At 42.1% G+C, this 17112-nt stretch overlaps 1 protein-coding gene across 4 annotated transcripts; it reads left to right on the top strand.

Moving 5' to 3' along the window:
• Positions 1-268: 268 nt before the first annotated feature.
• LOC311118333 (dual specificity protein kinase CLK2-like) lies at positions 269-14920 on the top strand. Of its 4 annotated transcripts, XM_084157615.1 has the most exons (14): positions 283-392; positions 1853-2306; positions 3270-3451; positions 3708-3993; positions 4845-4935; positions 6043-6109; positions 6988-7104; positions 7841-8007; positions 8568-8662; positions 9162-9291; positions 10089-10171; positions 10725-10804; positions 13361-13451; positions 13668-14920. In XM_084157615.1, the coding sequence occupies exons 3-14, from the start codon at positions 3270-3272 to the stop codon at positions 13854-13856; spliced, it is 1578 nt and encodes a 525-aa protein (XP_084013741.1). In that variant the 5' UTR covers positions 283-392; positions 1853-2306; the 3' UTR covers positions 13857-14920. The 4 variants fall into 4 exon arrangements, with proteins under 4 accessions (XP_084013740.1, XP_084013743.1, XP_084013742.1 ...); XM_084157614.1 differs by lacking the exon at positions 1853-2306 and having other exon boundaries at positions 269-392; XM_084157617.1 differs by lacking the exon at positions 4845-4935 and having other exon boundaries at positions 269-392.
• Positions 14921-17112: the final 2192 nt, after the last annotated feature.

Genomic DNA, 17112 nt, shown 5'->3' with positions numbered 1-17112 from the left:
TCTGTAAACTATATTCACACATTTTGAAATTGTTTCTAAAAAAAACTTTTGTAAAGGTATTAAACATGAGTGAAGGCTCTAGCTCGCACTTGTGAAGAAGGCTCTGGTCAAAGACGGAACAGTAGCTCTGTGGTCTGGCTGCGGCTGGAAGAGTGTGTTTTAATTAGGTGTTGTTTACGTGTGGGGAGCAGTGCTAGTAGCTTCGAACCATCCCGATCTCGCGAGCTTACATTATGTTTCTCTATAGCGAAACAGAATGTAAGCTCGCGATATCAGGATGGTTCGTACGAAGCTAGAGCGCTAGCTGAACAGATGGTGAAGAGAAAACGAAGAATTTAAGCGCAAACACGGATTTCCTGTGGGATAAGCACACAGGCCTGGTTGATAAAACGGTAAAATAATATGGAAATACACGTGTGCACGACATTGTTTTCGGGTTTCAATGTCAAGCTGATCCACGCGAGTCCAATTATAGTCAGCTAGCATCAAAGCTAACGAACGCGAGTAGCTAGGTAACGCTATGTAAAATGGCGGTCAAATTAGCTAGCTAGCCAATGCAATGCTAGCAATAGGGAGCTAGTTAACCAGCCGAACTAAATATCTATTAGCTACATATTGTCAGATAGTTAGCCAAACATATTTATTTATCTGAACAAAATTGCTTTTTATGCAATTATTCACGAAAGCAGTTCGTGTGACTGGTGCATTTCTGCGAAATATCATGGCGTCGGCTAGCTAGTATAGCCAGCCAACTCGACTGTCTGAATACTGTCGCTAGTGAGCTAGCTAGTCTGACTCAACAAATTGCCATTTGTCAAGATACTTAGCTAACTAGTTGTCTAACTACACATTTTTGGTCATCCCATGTCTTTAGCTATCACACTTAGTTAAACTGGCACAGTGATTAACTCACGTCATTACTTAGCTAACCTTTGCATTTAGCCAGGTAACATCAACTAACTAGGGACAGTAGTTGGTTTATTAGCCAACTAGGTAACATTAGCTATTAAAAGGCCACCCCAACCTAACAGCGCCTTCAGAAAGTATTCACACCCCCTGACTTTTTCCACATTTTGTTGTTACAGCCTGACTTTAAAGTTGATTACATTTAGATTTTTTGTCTCTAGCCTACTGGTATTGACCTAATCATGTGAAAGTGGAATGATTTTGTTAGAAATTTTTTGGAATTAATTAAAAATGAAAAGTTTAAATGTCTTGCTTAACAAGTGTCATAAGTTGCATGGACTCACTCTGTGAAATAGTGTTTAACAGTGGTGTAAAGTACTTAAGTATCTCTACAAAACTATTTATAGTTTTGACCACTTTTACTTTGCTACATTACTAAAGAAAATAATGTACTTCTTACTCCATACATTTTCTCTGACACCCAAAAGTATTTTGAATGCTTAGCAGGACAGGAAAATGGTGCAATTCAAGCAACTTATCAAGAGAACATCCCTGGTCATCCCTACTGCCTCTGATTTGGCGGACTCACTAAACACTCATGCTTCATATGTAAATTATGTCTTAGTGTTGGAGTGTGCCCCTGGTTAACGGTTAAAAAAAGGAAAATGGTGCCATCTGGTTTGCTTAATATAAGGAATTTTTAATTATTTATACTTTTACTTTTGATACTTAAGTATATTTTATCAATTGCATTTACTTTTGATACTTAAGTACATTAAAACCATATACTTTTAGACTTTTACTCAAGTAGTATTTTACTGGGTGACTTTCATTTTTACTTGAGTCATTTTCTATTAAGGTATCATTACTTTTACTCAAGTATGGCAATTTGGTACTTTTTCCACCACTGGTGTTTAACGTGATTAAATTACATCATGGACTTCAGGAGACAGCGGAGGGAGCACACCCCTATCAACATCGACAGGACCGCAGTGGAGAAGGTGAAAAGCTTCAAGTTCCTCGGCGTACACATCACTGACAATCTGAAATGGTCCACCCACACAGACAGTGTGGTGAAGAAGGCACAACAGCGCCTCTTCAACCTCAGGAGGCTGAAGAAATTCGGCTTGGCCCCTAAGACCCTCACAAACTTTTACAGATGCACAATTGAGAGCATCCTGTCGTGTTGTATCACCGCTTGGTACAGCAACTGAACCTCCCGCAACCGCAGGGCTCTCCAGAGGGTGGTGCGGTCTGCCCAACGCATCACCGGGGGCACACACTGCCTTCCCTCCAGGACACCTACAGCACCCGATGTCACAGGAAGGCCAAAGAGATCATCAAGGATATCAACCACCCGAGCCACGGCCTGTTCACCCCGCTATCATCCAGAAGGCGAGGTCAGTACAGGTGCATCAAAGCTGGGACCGAGAGACAAAAAAACTGCTATCTCAAGGCCATCAGACTGTTAAATAGCCATCACTAGCCGGCTACCACCCGGTTACTCAACCCTGCACCTTAGAGGCTGCTGCCCTATGTACATAGACATGGAATCACTGGTCACTTTAATAATGTTTACATACTGTTTTACTCATTTCATTTGTATATACTGTATTGTACTGTATTTTAGTCAATGCCACGCCGACATTGCTTGTCCCAATATTTATATATTTCTTAATTCCATTCTTCTACTTTTAGATTTGTGTGAATTGTTAGATACTACTGCACTGTTGGAGCTAGGAACACAAGCATTTCGCTACACCCGCATTTGATTTGATCTCTGTACCCCACACATAAAATTATCTCTAAGGTCCCTCAGTTAAGCAATGAAACACATTCAATGACAAAGACCAGGGAGATTTTCCAATGCCTCGCAAAGAAGGGCACCTATTGGTAGATGGGTAAAAATAAAAAAGCAGACATTGAATATCCTTTTGAGCATGGTGAAGTTATTAATTACACTTTGGATGGTGTATCAATACACCCAGTCACTACAAAGATACAGGCGTCCTTCCTAACTCAGTTTCTGGAGAGGAAGGAAACTGCTTAGGGATTTCACCATGAGGCCAATGGTGACTTTAAAACAGTTAGAGTTTAATGGGTGTGATAGGAGAAAATTGATGATGGATCAACAACATTGTAGTTACTCCACAATACTAACCTAATTGACAGAGTGAAAAGGAAGCCTGTACAGAATAAAATGTTACATTTGATACCTCCACCACCTGTTCCTCACCTGGTTTGCTTTGACTAGTTTTCTTCCTTTCCCCCACCATGCAGCTGTTGTGTATCCCTTCCTTACTGAGTGCAATCAAACCCCTCACCAACTGCAATGAAATACCAAGTAATATGTCTTGTCACAGATGCCACACTCGAGACGGTACCCGTCCTCAGAAAGGGCCAGCCGGAGCAGCTATCAAGACCGAGACAGAGGACGCAAGCAGAGGCACCGCAGATCGCCCTCTTTTTCCTCTAGCAGTGACCGGGATAGAGACAGAAGGGGACGGGGAAACCGACAGGAGGGAAGCTACGCTCGCTCCAGGAGGTGTGTTTGTATGGTTGTATTATATTTGTGTACTTGCATACTAAATAGTTGGTATGGAAGCTTTTGTACTGTATGATAGTTTAGTTTATCTGGTATAAATGTTTTTTTTAAACTCTCAATAGGTTAATGTACCAGTATCAGAGTGCTCTGATGGCATTCATTGAATAACGTGTAACCTGAGTTTCAGCAATGTGCCGCCTTAAATGGTCAGAGACACCACTGCTCTAACCCGTTGTGTTGGGTGCTTCTGTTGCAGCTACGATAATCGTTCGGCAGACCGCAGGCCATACGACCGACGCTATTGTGAGGGCTACCGGCGCCTGGACCAGAGCCGCGAACGAGACCGCGGAAACCGGGAAAGGGAACATGGAGGTGCACCAGCAGCAGCCGACGGTTACTACGCACGTGACTTCTCACCGAACATGTGCGACTACCGGCGGGGGCGCGAGAGGGAACGGGAGGAGTCGTACCGAAGGAAGGGCAGCAGGCGTAAGCACAAACGAAGGCGGCGTAGAACCAGGTCCTATAGCCCATCCTCCTCGGTGAGTACAGCCCGGCCCGAGCTTGTCCTTTAACCCTCCCGCTCCTTTCTTTCTATCTTTCTCTACTCCTCTCTTTCCCTCATGTCTTTCTGTCTCTACTTCTCTATAACCTTCTTGTCCACAGCTCCTGGACTTGGTAAGTAGTACAATCTTTTTTGTTTTGTTTTTGTCAGCAGGATTTGAATAGTTTTGTCTTAGTTAATTCCAGATTTACCTTCTACAATCTTCTCATAAAATGTGTTGTGTAGTGAGACATTGACTGTTTTTGGACACACGTTGTGGATAAAGCATAATCCACATTCTCTCCTTCTGCGTTAAGTAGACAAATGAGAGAGGGGACCATAGGGTGGGATGTATCTATGTATTACTGATTTTAATCTTGAAGAACTATTTTCTGCTTGATTGCCTTATCATCCTCTCATTTTATTTGTTTTCTTGGGAAGTACTCTGCTTCATTTTATGTGGGCAATATCATAGCTTGATGTAGATATTTTTGGTATTTTATGAATTGGCTTTTTGTTCATGAATGGATATGCAGGTTGCTTCCTTATTTGTAATAACACGGGTTAAAAGGTAGAGGGGGAGAGAAGCAGAGGACAAAATGTGATCTTTGACTTGTTCCCTTGCACTATATCCCTATCGTTATATATTTCCTCACGTGGTGTCATACGAATCGCCCTATGACCACCAAACCCACCTACAACCACTACGTCAACTACAACATCACCCTCCTCCTCCCTCCTCCTCTACCTGTGCCGCCTTCCATCGCCGTGGCTACGGCTGCCCCTGAAAACCCCCTGTCCCCTGTCGGTCGTGTCGTGACCTGCTAATGCCGTGGGGGCTGAAAACAGCGGAGTGACAGCCGGACGCGGGCACTGAGTGTGAGGGACGACGAGGAAGGGCACCTGATCTGTCGGAGTGGGGACGTCCTGCAAGAGAGATGTACTCACTGCCACTACTCTATCGTAACCCTTCTCCATATGAGTATTTAAAACCATAGAGCATTCACTGACAGGGGAATGCCTGATGATGATGCCATGGTAGAATGCTGTTGGCTCTAGCTCAAAAAGCAGGGTGGATAGCACACATTTTTTTGAGGATACCGGTTTTAGATAAATACTGCTCGTTGTGTTGAGGCTATCCCACTGTGGTTTTATATCAGAAATATTAGATTTTTTCCCTAACACAGCATATCCTTTTAACTTCTTAATTGTCTCTCTTGCGCTTTAGTTTAAACTCAAGTCCAGGTCTAAATACATGTATTTTTTAGTAATACTTTCATTGGGAAAAGCAATTAGGAACGTTTATGTTTTGAATAGTTTTCCAACCCCTCATCTAGCCCTTTCCTTCAAAACTAACATGAGGCCTACCTAGTAAACATCCATAGGGCCTCTACAACATTTAAGTTGTCTGCAGTGTTGCATTTTTGATGCTACACTTTATAAAATTATTTTTAGTGGTAAATTAAGAGCATGATTTATATGGTTAAAAACCACATTATGATCCATGATCTCATAACACCCACCCACCTCTTAACATATAGTTTTACCATTTTCCAGCTCGCATCCCTGGCATGACTTGTATGTTATCTTCCAGTTTGAAACCACATTTATTTGCTTAGTGTGCACATTAACACTTATTTCACAAGTTTTGCTTGAGTGGGTTTTTCAATTACATAGGTTAACCAGTAAAACCCAACACATTTCTCCCTCCTGACGCCCTTGCTCTAAAATAGGCACACCACCACAACATCTGTAGGAATATACTTTTTTGTTTTCCTTCCTATAGGCTGCTGGGGGGCACTCTAAATTTTTCCCATTATTTGTTCTGGTAGTGTGTGGACCCCAATTATCATAGGTTATCTAGGACCGTGTAAAAGTAAAGATTTTCTTTAGGCATTCCATTTGTCCACAACCTGAAAAGGGGGATGGGTGCTAGCATTGAAACGCCTGTCACTTTTTTTGCCTTGGTGTCCCTGCTCTGGTCCACATGTCTAATTCTTCTCTTCCCTTCTTTCCCGCTCTCTTTCCCGCTCTGTCTGTCTTCCAGATGAGATTGTCAGCACTCTGGGGGAAGGCACCTTTGGGAGGGTGATGCAATGTATTGACCATCGTCGGTATGTATCCACATAAAAACAACTGCTCTGACTGTTAGCTGGTGGCCCTTTAAAGCCTCCGGAGTCCTATTTTTTTTCTCTTAAGTGTTCCCTCTCCCTGCACTAGGTGTTTACTATTTACAAACAGTAGTTCTAGAGTTAGAGCCCTCCTCCTTCAGCTGATCCTGTTATTCCATCATGTCGTGGCCGTTTGCTGAGGGTGGATTAGCGCCTGCACTTAGGCTGAATATAGACCTCTGTGTGCTTCCCTATGGGCCCTGGTCAAAAGAAGTGCACTATAAAGGAAATGAGTTGCCATTTGGGACGCAGCCTCTGCCTCGCTCACCCTCCCTTTAATTATGGAAGAGCGTCGTCACTCCGTGCCAGTAGAAATGCAAACCATGCGCGGCAATGATACCCCGTGCAAATTTGTTCCTTGCTAATGTCCCTGCCTATGCTCCCTTAAGCACAATACGAGTTTGAACTTTAATGTGATAAAGCCATACTTAATTTTGGGAACATAACATGTTGCATAATCAACATGCAAGGACAAGGGAATATAATTTACTCATCACAATACAGTTTGCTTGTATGAAATAAGGTGGAATTGCATGGCTTTGAGACCCTATTTTCTCAACAAGGTTATAGAATTGGACAAATTAAAGAGACTGAAATATCTGTTTTCAAAAGCTATCTTTAGGGTATCCATCTTTTTTTAGCTACCAAACCTGTGACACCAGGTTCCCAAGCAACGGCACTAACTTGGGTTATGTAGATGGACCTACTTTAGGGAATCACAGCTTTGCACCATAAGGTATTCCCTCATGTATTGTGTGTCTATATTCATATGTGGTGTGGTTAGTTATATCTTTGTCATGCATACTGTATGTGTCTTACAGGGGAGGGGCCGCTGTTGCTCTGAAGATCATAAAAAATGTGGAGAAATACAAGGAAGCAGCTCGTCTGGAGATCAATGTGCTGGAGAGAATCAATGAGAAGGACCCGGAAAACAAACAGTGAGTAGCCTACTACTGACTCAGACCACTACGGTGTATTGTTCAGTACCAGGGATTTTTCTGCCATTTAAATACTTGGGCGGGCCACCTAAGCGTTTTTTCAGGTCGGCTGAGTCAAAACAGTGTACTTTTTAAAAACAAATAATTACATTCCTTTTCTGAATGGAAAAACACTTTCAGTGTAAAATTAAATGACTAAAATCAGATATAAAGTATGTAGAAAATAATGGACCTATATATTTTGAAGTAATATAATCTTTGAGAACTAACAATCACTAAAATAAAAGCTAGACAGTCAGGGAGACTTGAAAATTCCAAAAACAATGAATTTAGCAGTATTGATTTTATTAGGTTTGAGCAAAAGAGGCTTATTAGGTTTAACATTTTGAGCTTTTTAAACTGCACAATTTTCTCTCAGCTCCATGGCAAACTGTTTAGAATTGCAGGAAATTAGCATTAAAACTGCACAAATGTATCTCGGCTCCATGGATAAATCTGTAGAATTGCATGAAGTTGGCTTAAAAATGCAAGCATTTCTCTACATCACTGAGATGGGGGGCCTCAGAAATTCAGCCTTGCTGACCATGCCCATTGCCACACCCACCACCTAAACACCTTTTTGATCCAGAAAAAAACCTGATTACACACGATCCTGTATCATTTTGTTTTTATTGAATTATGTTTGCTTTGTTAGTTACATGTAATATGTAACCCCTCTCCTCATCTTTCCTCCCAGCCTGTGTGTGCAGATGTATGACTGGTTCGACTACCACGGCCACATGTGCATCTCCTTTGAGCTGCTGGCCCTCAGCACCTTCGACTTCCTCAAGGAGAACAACTACCTGCCCTATTCCATCGCCCAGGTCCGACACATGGCCTACCAGCTATGCCTGTCTGTCAAGTGTAAGTTTATATATTGATTTGTTTATTTTTAAAAATGATTGCCTTTATTTAAACGGGTAAGTCATTGAGAACACATTTTCTTTCACAATAACAGCCCGAGATAAGTGCACTCAGATACTAGCAGTCAACTAGTCATAATTCTCGCTCCAAAGCCTGGCTGTCAATTGTAAGTGCACTCCGATATTACGCTACTATCTTGTATTTATTGCCTTTATTTAACCAGATGAGTTATCAAGAGCACATTCTCTTTAACAATTTCAACATGACCTACCAACTGGCATAAGTCTCACTCCAACAACCAATGCCCTACATAGACCCCAAACACTACCATCACACAATCCTTCATTCATTCCTTTTTGTTGATTTAGCCTCCCCCTCCTTACTCACCTAGAGAGAGGTTGGAATTGGAATGTAAGGCCACCATTGTTTGCAATAAGAAGCCTTTAGCCACATAAGGGCATCGTTGGTTCAAACACACCTATTAGAAGAGTGCTCTTTTCGTGGACCACCATCGAATGTGAATGGCTGTTGGGATTTTAACTGGGATTTTCTCCTCACAGTTCTTCATGATACCAAGTTGACGCACACAGACCTGAAGCCAGAAAACATCCTGTTTGTCAATTCTGACTTCACTATGACCTATAACGTAGAGAAGGTGAGACGAGGAGTCAGACCTCAGGATAATAGGCTTTCTGCAGAGCCTGTTTTGCTTTCATAGGATGCATCCCAAATGGCACCCTATTCCCTAATAGTGCACTACTTTTAACCAGGGCCTGTTCAAAAGTAGTGCACTACATAGGGAAATGGTTGCCATTTGGGACAGAACCTGAGTGTCATCGCAAATGCTTTGGCAGTCAGATATTGCCTGAAGTGCAAATGATGATTAGGCCTAAATGTCCCAAAGCAAAACAAATGGGAAGCATTTTCAGTTTGGATACAGGTATGGTTTAATGTCAGAAGCATGAAAATAGATAATGTCAAGGTTACTAGATATCAGGAATGGACTAATCAAGGTGTCACTGACTAGCCCCTTGTCTAAAAGTTTAGCTTTACTTGTTTCATGAGGTTTGAAATCAAGTTTGTGCATTCTGCCTTTTAAAAAAAAGAAGAAAACAAAGTTCTAAACCATGTCCTTTTCACCTTCCTCCCTACAGAAGCGCGACGAGCGGACAGTGAAGAGCACAGACGTACGGGTGGTGGACTTTGGCAGCGCCACGTTTGACCACGAGCACCACAGCACCATCGTCTCCACAAGGCACTACCGCGCCCCGGAAGTCATACTAGGTGAGTGACCTCCCACTTCAGACTCCAGAGTTACCCCTATCTTCCTTCAGGCCAGTTAGATGAACAATTGGATGAGGACTGTTCTAAACTAAGGGTGGTGTAACCACTACATTGGCAATGCACTGCTATAGTCTGTCTGGTTGCTTCAATTGGGCGAGGAGGGCTATTCTAAAACAGAGGGGGTGTTCCTTGGCAGTGGCATTGAACTGCCATAGTCTGCCAGTTCTGTTCCAGTCAGGTAGACACTGAACAACAATCCACAGTCAGACACTAAGCACAGTTGACCGGCTTTAGTGCATGAGATGAGAAATAGTTGAGTGTGCTTGCTCAGAGTTGAGCTGGGTTGATTGTCTTTTCACATACTTTCAAAGCTCAAGGTGTAAACTTACCCTTGGCCTCCTTGTTCTATTTAAAGAAATTCAATCTTCACCCTCTTGATCTACAATGCTTGTTGTGAAGTCACAACCAATGTTTAGGCAGAAAGCTGCTGCTGCTGAAACTTTGGTTGTTGCTTTTGGTAAATCGAAGCACTGGAGCAAGCGTGTGAGTCTAGGGTCTTTAAATTGAGCTTTTTCACTTTTTTATTCGGTTCCACCAGCCTACACAGCACCAATTCAGATGTGCATTAAACAATAAGGGGCCATTTCCTGGACACAGATTAAGCCTAGTCCTATACTGAAAAGCAAGCTAAATGGAGAATGCCAATTGACAATACTTTTTAGTCCAGGATTAGGCTTAATCTGTGTCCGGGAAACCACCAGAATATTTGTTTACCCATTCTGTGTTTTGTCCTGTAGAGCTGGGCTGGAGCCAGCCTTGTGATGTGTGGAGCATCGGTTGCATCCTGTTCGAGTACTACCTGGGCTTCACCTTGTTTCAGGTAAAACCCCACTTCCCTTCCCAACCCCATGCTGTCTGTGGCGACAGCTGCCTCCAAGATTTCTCGGAGTCTGGTCGATTCAGGTTGTCAGGAGTGAACGAAGCCCAGAATGGCTTGCTGCCTGGTCACTTGGATTGGTCAGCCCGGAATCGGACCAGTATCACACCAACATGTGTACCCACAAATACATTCGCACACTCTGAGCCAGAGACCGCAGCAGATAAACACAGCTGCTAATCCTATTGGGATCAACCCTTGGTTGAGGTTGTCCTCCGTGTTCTGAGTTTTGCCTGGCTACCATAGGTGATAGCTCTCACATTCTATTCTGCTCATTCTGTTCAAAGCTCTCAACTTCAGCCACATTTTACTCTGTTATCAGTAAAATTGTTGCAAGATAGGTGAGGTCTCTAATGCTGTATGTTGGCAAAGGTCTAGTTGCTGATATCCACTATCTACATTTATGGTCATTTATACACTGAAAGAGATGAATGGTGATGAAAGAGATGACATTAAGATTTACCTTTGCTATTTTGTTTGTTCATCCCTCCCTCAGACTCATGATAACAGGGAGCATCTGGCCATGATGGAGAGAATACTGGGGCCGGTGCCTTCCAGGATGATACGCAAGACAAGGTCAGAACTCGCACACGACCAGGTGCATCTGTGTAGTTGTAGGTCAAAAAGTAATCCATCACACACCCCCATAGTGTTGTTTTGTCTAGTGTCTAGTTGTTGACGCAGAGCATCAAAGTAAAGTTGTGGGTTTAAGCCACATCAAAGGGCCTGTTAGTAATAGGCTGGACAATAGAACAAGTCAAAATTCACCCAAGGCTGAAAAATGGCCAAAGGAAGTTGGCTGAGCTGGAACACTAATGTGAGGCAATAGCTAATTAATTGAAACTAACCTTCGCAGAGCCTCTTCTGACTGGAGTGATGCTTAGAATTACATTTCCCCTAAATGGCTCAAAATAAATTATCCCTTTTTATTTTACCACTACAATCTGTTCTTAGGACGAAACTGGGGGGGAAAAAACATTTTACATTTTAGTCGTTTAGCACACTCTTATCCAGAGCGACTTACAGTTAGTGAGCGCATACATTTTTTTTTTTCATACTGTGTAGGAGAAAAAAAAACGTGTGTAGAAAGTAAACATCCGCACCTCGACGGTGTCAACTGTGCTTATGTCTGCGTAATGAGGAAGTAGGGAAAAAATGAAAACATCTGACTATTTCTGGTCTAGTGATCGATGACAACCGAGCTCGCTGCCCAGACAACAATGGTCCATATATCCTTTAACCAAAAACACCATACATTAGTTAATTATTTAAAAAAACTTTCTTAAGATGGGTAACATTATCTGCCAAAGTCACACCCCCTTAAAACACCAATCGGCTAAAAAGCTAGGATGGGGCTGGAGAAATGTAACCACTACAATGTACAGACAGATTATTTTATTTAGCAAACATTCTTATCCAGAGCAATTTTCAGGAGCAATGAGGTTAAGTGCCTTGCTCAAGGGCACATCGACAAATGTTTGCCTAGTCTGCTCAGGGATTCGAACACTCAACCTTTGGGTTACATTGTTCATTGTTATGCTGTAAATGGCTATTTTATGGTTGCAAGTGATAGAATTAACTAACAAATATTGTATATTTTGCAATTCTGAGTAAATAATACTTCAGTAAGGATATACACTTTATTCAGTGACCTTAGGTATAGAAACTGATGGTCAGATCAATACATGGCTTCGAAAAATGTTGTTTCAATTGCTAAATAATTCCAATAGATGGCAGCATAAGACCACAAATGAAATCTCAGAAGATCCGTTTTCTTTCCCTGGATACATTTTTCTGCTCCCTCAAAAGCAACACAGGCCTAATACAAGAGATATATCTGTAAAGTAATGAGTAACCATTTTAGAAAATCATGGGACATAGTTTTTGGTTGCATGCTATTTTATGTCAATCATATTGCTGCTATAGACTATAACTGATGCTTTGTGGTCTTGTGCTGCCATCTATTGGAAATATTTAGCAATTAAAAGTTATTAATTCACATAAAGACATTGGTGAGGCAGCTGAGAAATAGTGTATGTTTCTTATTAATACCTGAGATCAGTCTCAAACCTGCCCCACCTATCCCAGTCAATTGCTGGACTTTCACATAGGAGTTACTATGTCACACCCAGTTCAAACCACATCAAGTATTCTGCCTATCATAAAATAACTAATAACAACAACAAAAAACAGCAAAATGCTTACATAGGTTTTGATTAAAAAAATAACAATCAATGCTATTTAGTACTATAATGGTATTTACTAACGTAATATTATTATTAAAATCGTTTCTAAAAATGTTCTAGGCTACCCTACCCAAGAATTAGGGTTAAGGCTAAAATAGGTTATCCATATTGTTAGGGGTTAGGGCTAAAATAGGTTATACCTAGGGTTAAGGCTAAAATAGGTTATAGTAGGTTTAGGGTTTTTAGGGCAAAAAACAGTGTGTTTATAGCTCGCTTGCTCCTCCCTGTGGCCTTCTGTGGGTACTACAAAACTCATTTGTGACCCTTGCTAGGCTCATAATCTGAGGTAGCAACTATGAGCTAGACCTATCCATTTGGTTTGCAACTCAGTGAACCTGCGCAGCATTCGCTCAATTCGATGCCTACGAACGAACAGATTTCGACGCATATCAAATTACCCATAAGCTATTTAGTTTTAATTAAAAATGTATTCTGGCTGTTTAAATCAGCCACATCTTGAAAAAGGGACATACGTTTTGTTTAGGTTTACACCTTTTTCTGAAAAAAAATATGGTTAACCATGACCAGAAAATGTTTGATGGCTATGTGCCAGCCATCGCTAGCACTGTGGGGCAACACAATGTGTACCCAGGCAAACAGTGAGCTTGCTCACCAATAGCCGTAACTTGGTTAATAATAAGTTGCCTGAGGTAAGCCTACGAGTTTAACGTGGGCAGGTCTCATTGCCAGCAATAGCGAAGCAGGCATTGTGATGCAGAACAATGCCTGGGAATATACATTTCGGAAGGCGAGTTGGTGCCACGGTGCTCAATAGAACTAATAGGAGCTGGCAGGGTGAAAAATGCCCTAAAATAAGGCCTGTTTTTATCTCTATATGCCACTCTTCCTCAATCTTTGCAATAATTTCTCTCTCCCCTTAACTCAGGAAGCAGAAATATTTTTACCGTGGCCGTCTGGACTGGGACGAGAGCTCGTCAGCTGGGAGATACGTGAGGGAGAACTGCAAACCCTTACGGGTAAGAGAACAGCTCCTTTTCCCTCCCTTGTGTATCACCCCACTACTTATCTTCTTTCCCCTCTACTTCCCATTCACCCCCTCATGTCGGCTTAACCAGGGATTTCTGATATCAATCTCTATTTAGACATTATTAAAATGAACCCTAACCCCCAATCTAGTATCCACATTTTCCTGATTTTCATTATGCTGATCACATCTCTATATGCTCTCTCAGAGGTACCTGTTGTCAGAGGCCGAGGAGCACCATCGGCTGTTTGACCTGATTGAGAGCATGCTGGAGTACGAGCCCGCTAAGCGCCTGGCCCTGGCAGACTCCCTCAGACACCCTTTCTTCGAATCGGGGACAGCAGGCGATGCGGTGGGGGGGAAGAGCTGGGAGGGAAACCGCGACATCAGCCGGTGACCCCGTGACCTCCACACTCTTCTTTTATCCTTTTAAATTTTTTACAGACTCTTAACGATAGAGCGATTTAAGGTGGAGCAGACCGATATGACCACTTAAGGCGGTACGGCCAAATTTGATGGGCCTGACCAGTCTGTCTGAAATCCTTTGGTCATTCATCACAGCATGGACCTGTTTCCTCCTGCTTACTGTACTGCCCCCACCCATCTCCACAGTTAGGAGAGAGGCTCATGCTGGCAGCTAGAAGACCAGAAGGACTTCAGAAGAAGACAGACCTCTACTTAGTCCTCTCGGCTTCTGCTCCAACAGAAGACAAATGACCAAGAGAGGAGTTTTTAGCCCAACCTTAAACTACCCAGACCCAGCTCCAGTCTTCCGCATGTAAAGGAAAGGACTGGCCTAGTCTGGTGGAACACTAGTGAGAGCAAGAGAAGCTTTGCTATGAAATCCAATATTGTGACCGCTTCATTTGAGGTGAAAGGCTTGGAGAAGAGGGGCATTGTAATGAGTAACGTGCTATTTGGAAACTCTTGACCATGCCACAGCCATCGATCTGGACTAATATTAGCCAATTGGATGGCACGTTTCGTCAATAAGTGATTGACACACCACATTTATTGCTTATATAGGCCTCTCCTATTGATATAATATATCATCTGTATCTCTGTTACGTTATGCAATGCTTTTGAGGAGAGGGATTATGATGCCATATTAATGTAATAATAGTACTCACGACTGGACATGTTTTCTCAGCTGGTCTTCATCTTGTCTGGGGAAATGACAGACCCTCACACAAATCAGACCCCACACAACACAAACTGCAAACTGCCTTTTACATGTGTGATAGTATCAGGCCTGTGGTCTGAGATGAAGCACACACAGGTTCATAATAGTAACGTATGGCATCCCAATGCCACAGGCACACCGCATCACACAGTTTACAGTATTTATTATGAGACGTTACTGGTGTTCATCTCCCTGTACATTAATTTTTTTGTATGAGATTTAAATGTATAAAACTATGTATGATTCTGTAGAATTAAAGTTATGTCCTCCTTTGCCAAGGCTTGTGGTGCCTTTAATTTCAGCTTTGGCCTCTGGTTGAGTTATGGGGAGGCGTTTTGTCTTAAATACTCAACTGTGTCTTTTGAATCCCTAATGTATCTCATGACTGTAGCCCTTATGACTACAGTGTGTGTGTATGTGGCCAAACTAGTGTTGGCATAAGATATAGCAGGCTGTCAGGAAACCCTTGACTGACCCTGGCCTATTGCTCTATTTAGTAGTATTGTACCACCAACTCTGCTGCTACTGCTAACCAAATAGTCTGTAGATAAGTAGTGTTAGGACATGGGCTCTATCTTCTCACCTTCTCAACCCTATTAGAGGAGAAGGACCAAGGTCCCTCCCCTCGGATTTTCTCCTCCGATGTGTTTTGAGGAGGAGTAGAAAAGGGTTTGCAAGGAAAATGAATTGAGATTCACCCATGGACACTCCTCTAAAGTCTGACGTGTGATCTCTGACACAGCAGGCTCACCCACAGGAAGGGCCAAGGACAGGAGGATCAGCTGTGGCAACCATGCAGCAACTAAGTTTTTTTTATTGGATTTTGTAAATTTTTATTACCAGTTTTTATTTCCATCAGTCAAAATGTATAGACATGATGAAGGGTGGTGGTGACTGAGTGACTCTTGTGCTATTTGGGTACAAAGTAGTGGAAGGCTGATGGATCCAGGTTGCATCAATGAGTCACTCAACTTCAATTGGCAGCTATTCTAAAGAAAAGAGAATATCCCCTCGCTGATATTGAAAACAAAAGTGATTCATGCCTCTTAACTGTCTTCCTCAAGACCATGGGTTCTCTCTCTCTACCCCCTCTCTCATGCTTTATTTATGGTCAGATCTACTCATCCATCAGAACTAACAGATATAACCTGGCAACACATAGGTCTGTAACTATACCTACACTGACAGTTCATTACAAACTAACCAAATTCTAAGAATGGGAATGGGTCATTCCATGTCATCATTGAAATCGACATGATGCTTGTTTCTTTCCTACACTGGTTTGTTTGCCTCCCTGTAGGTTCTAATGAGATTAGTGCTTATGTCTTAAACTAATCCTCCTGAGAGGAGGAGACAAGCCACTTTACCGGACAAATGCGCACAAGTCCATCAACCGGAGTACCTCAAGCAATGCTGTTTTGCCACTGAGGAAAAATGTGGATTACCTGACTTTCTTGGATACTGCAAATATACTATTTACAGGTAATAATAATGTGGGTAACACTTGAAAGAGCCTTGCATAGATTTTTGTTGTGATGTCTGTTATTCAGTATGGTTGGCTGTATTGTAAATAATGTAGTCGACATTGGTTCCATTTTGTCATTGATAATGCCCCTTTCTATGACTGTTCAGATCAACTTGCAATCAGAGACGGTGCATGTATTTTGTTTTATGTACTAGCCTTGTGCAGAAAAAATCTTCCCAACCTAATCATTATTCTATCTTTGCCGTTGACAGGTTTGAAAAAAAAGAGGCCATCAGTTGAGTTCCTCCAGCTCTGAGTGAGAGATACTGAAACACTACGCTCAAAGCAGCGCAGACACATACAACTAGAGATGGATTTTATGGTGGATCTTAAGTCCCTGGGTGATCCCATCAAGCAGTTCAGCAATTATGTGTCGGGAACGGGGACCAAACCAGACAACAAAATACGCACCAAAAAGTGCACGGGGGCCCAATGGAAGAGCATAGTCGTGAGCATGGGCTCAATGGAAGAGCGTAATGAGAAGGAAGAGTGTCCCTTGCACCAAAACTTGCAGAGAGCTGTACCAGACTCCTGGCTCAGAGCATACCATGCTGACATTCAAAGAGAAAGGTAGATATGGTTGGCCATTGTTTTTAGTAGATATAAAATCATTGAAGGCCAGTTTCCCAGACAGAAATTAAGCCTAATCCTGGACTAAAAAGTACTTTCAATGGAGATTCTTCATTGAGCATGCTTTTTAGTCCAGGCCTACACTAAATCTGTGTCTGGGAAACCGGCCCGTAGAGCTTATATAGATAAGTATCAAATGTTTAAGAACAGTGCATTCGGGAAGTATTCAGACTCCTTGACTTTTTCCACATTTTGTTACGTTACAGCCTTATTCTAAAATGGATTGAATAAAAATATAAAACTCAATCTATACACAATAGCCCTTAATGACAAAGCAAAAACAGGTTTTTAGACATTTTTGCAAATGTATAAAAA

Source organism: Coregonus lavaretus, assembly GCF_964263955.1.
Source record: "Coregonus lavaretus genome assembly, chromosome: 3".
Taxonomy (NCBI): Eukaryota; Metazoa; Chordata; class Actinopteri; order Salmoniformes; family Salmonidae; genus Coregonus; species Coregonus lavaretus.
The sequence above is the reverse complement of the archived record's forward strand: the minus strand, read 5'-3'. Positions and strand labels throughout refer to the sequence as shown.

Coding starts and splice junctions, on each gene's coding strand:
- LOC311118333 (XM_084157614.1), top strand. CDS start 3,270: ATGCCACACTCGAGACGGTACCCGTCCTCAGAAAGGGCCAGCCGGAGC. Junction 9,292..10,088: donor CGCCCCGGAAGTCATACTAG/GTGAGTGACCTC, acceptor TTTGTCCTGTAG/AGCTGGGCTGGAGCCAGCCT. Junction 10,805..13,360: donor AGGATGATACGCAAGACAAG/GTCAGAACTCGC, acceptor CCCTTAACTCAG/GAAGCAGAAATATTTTTACC.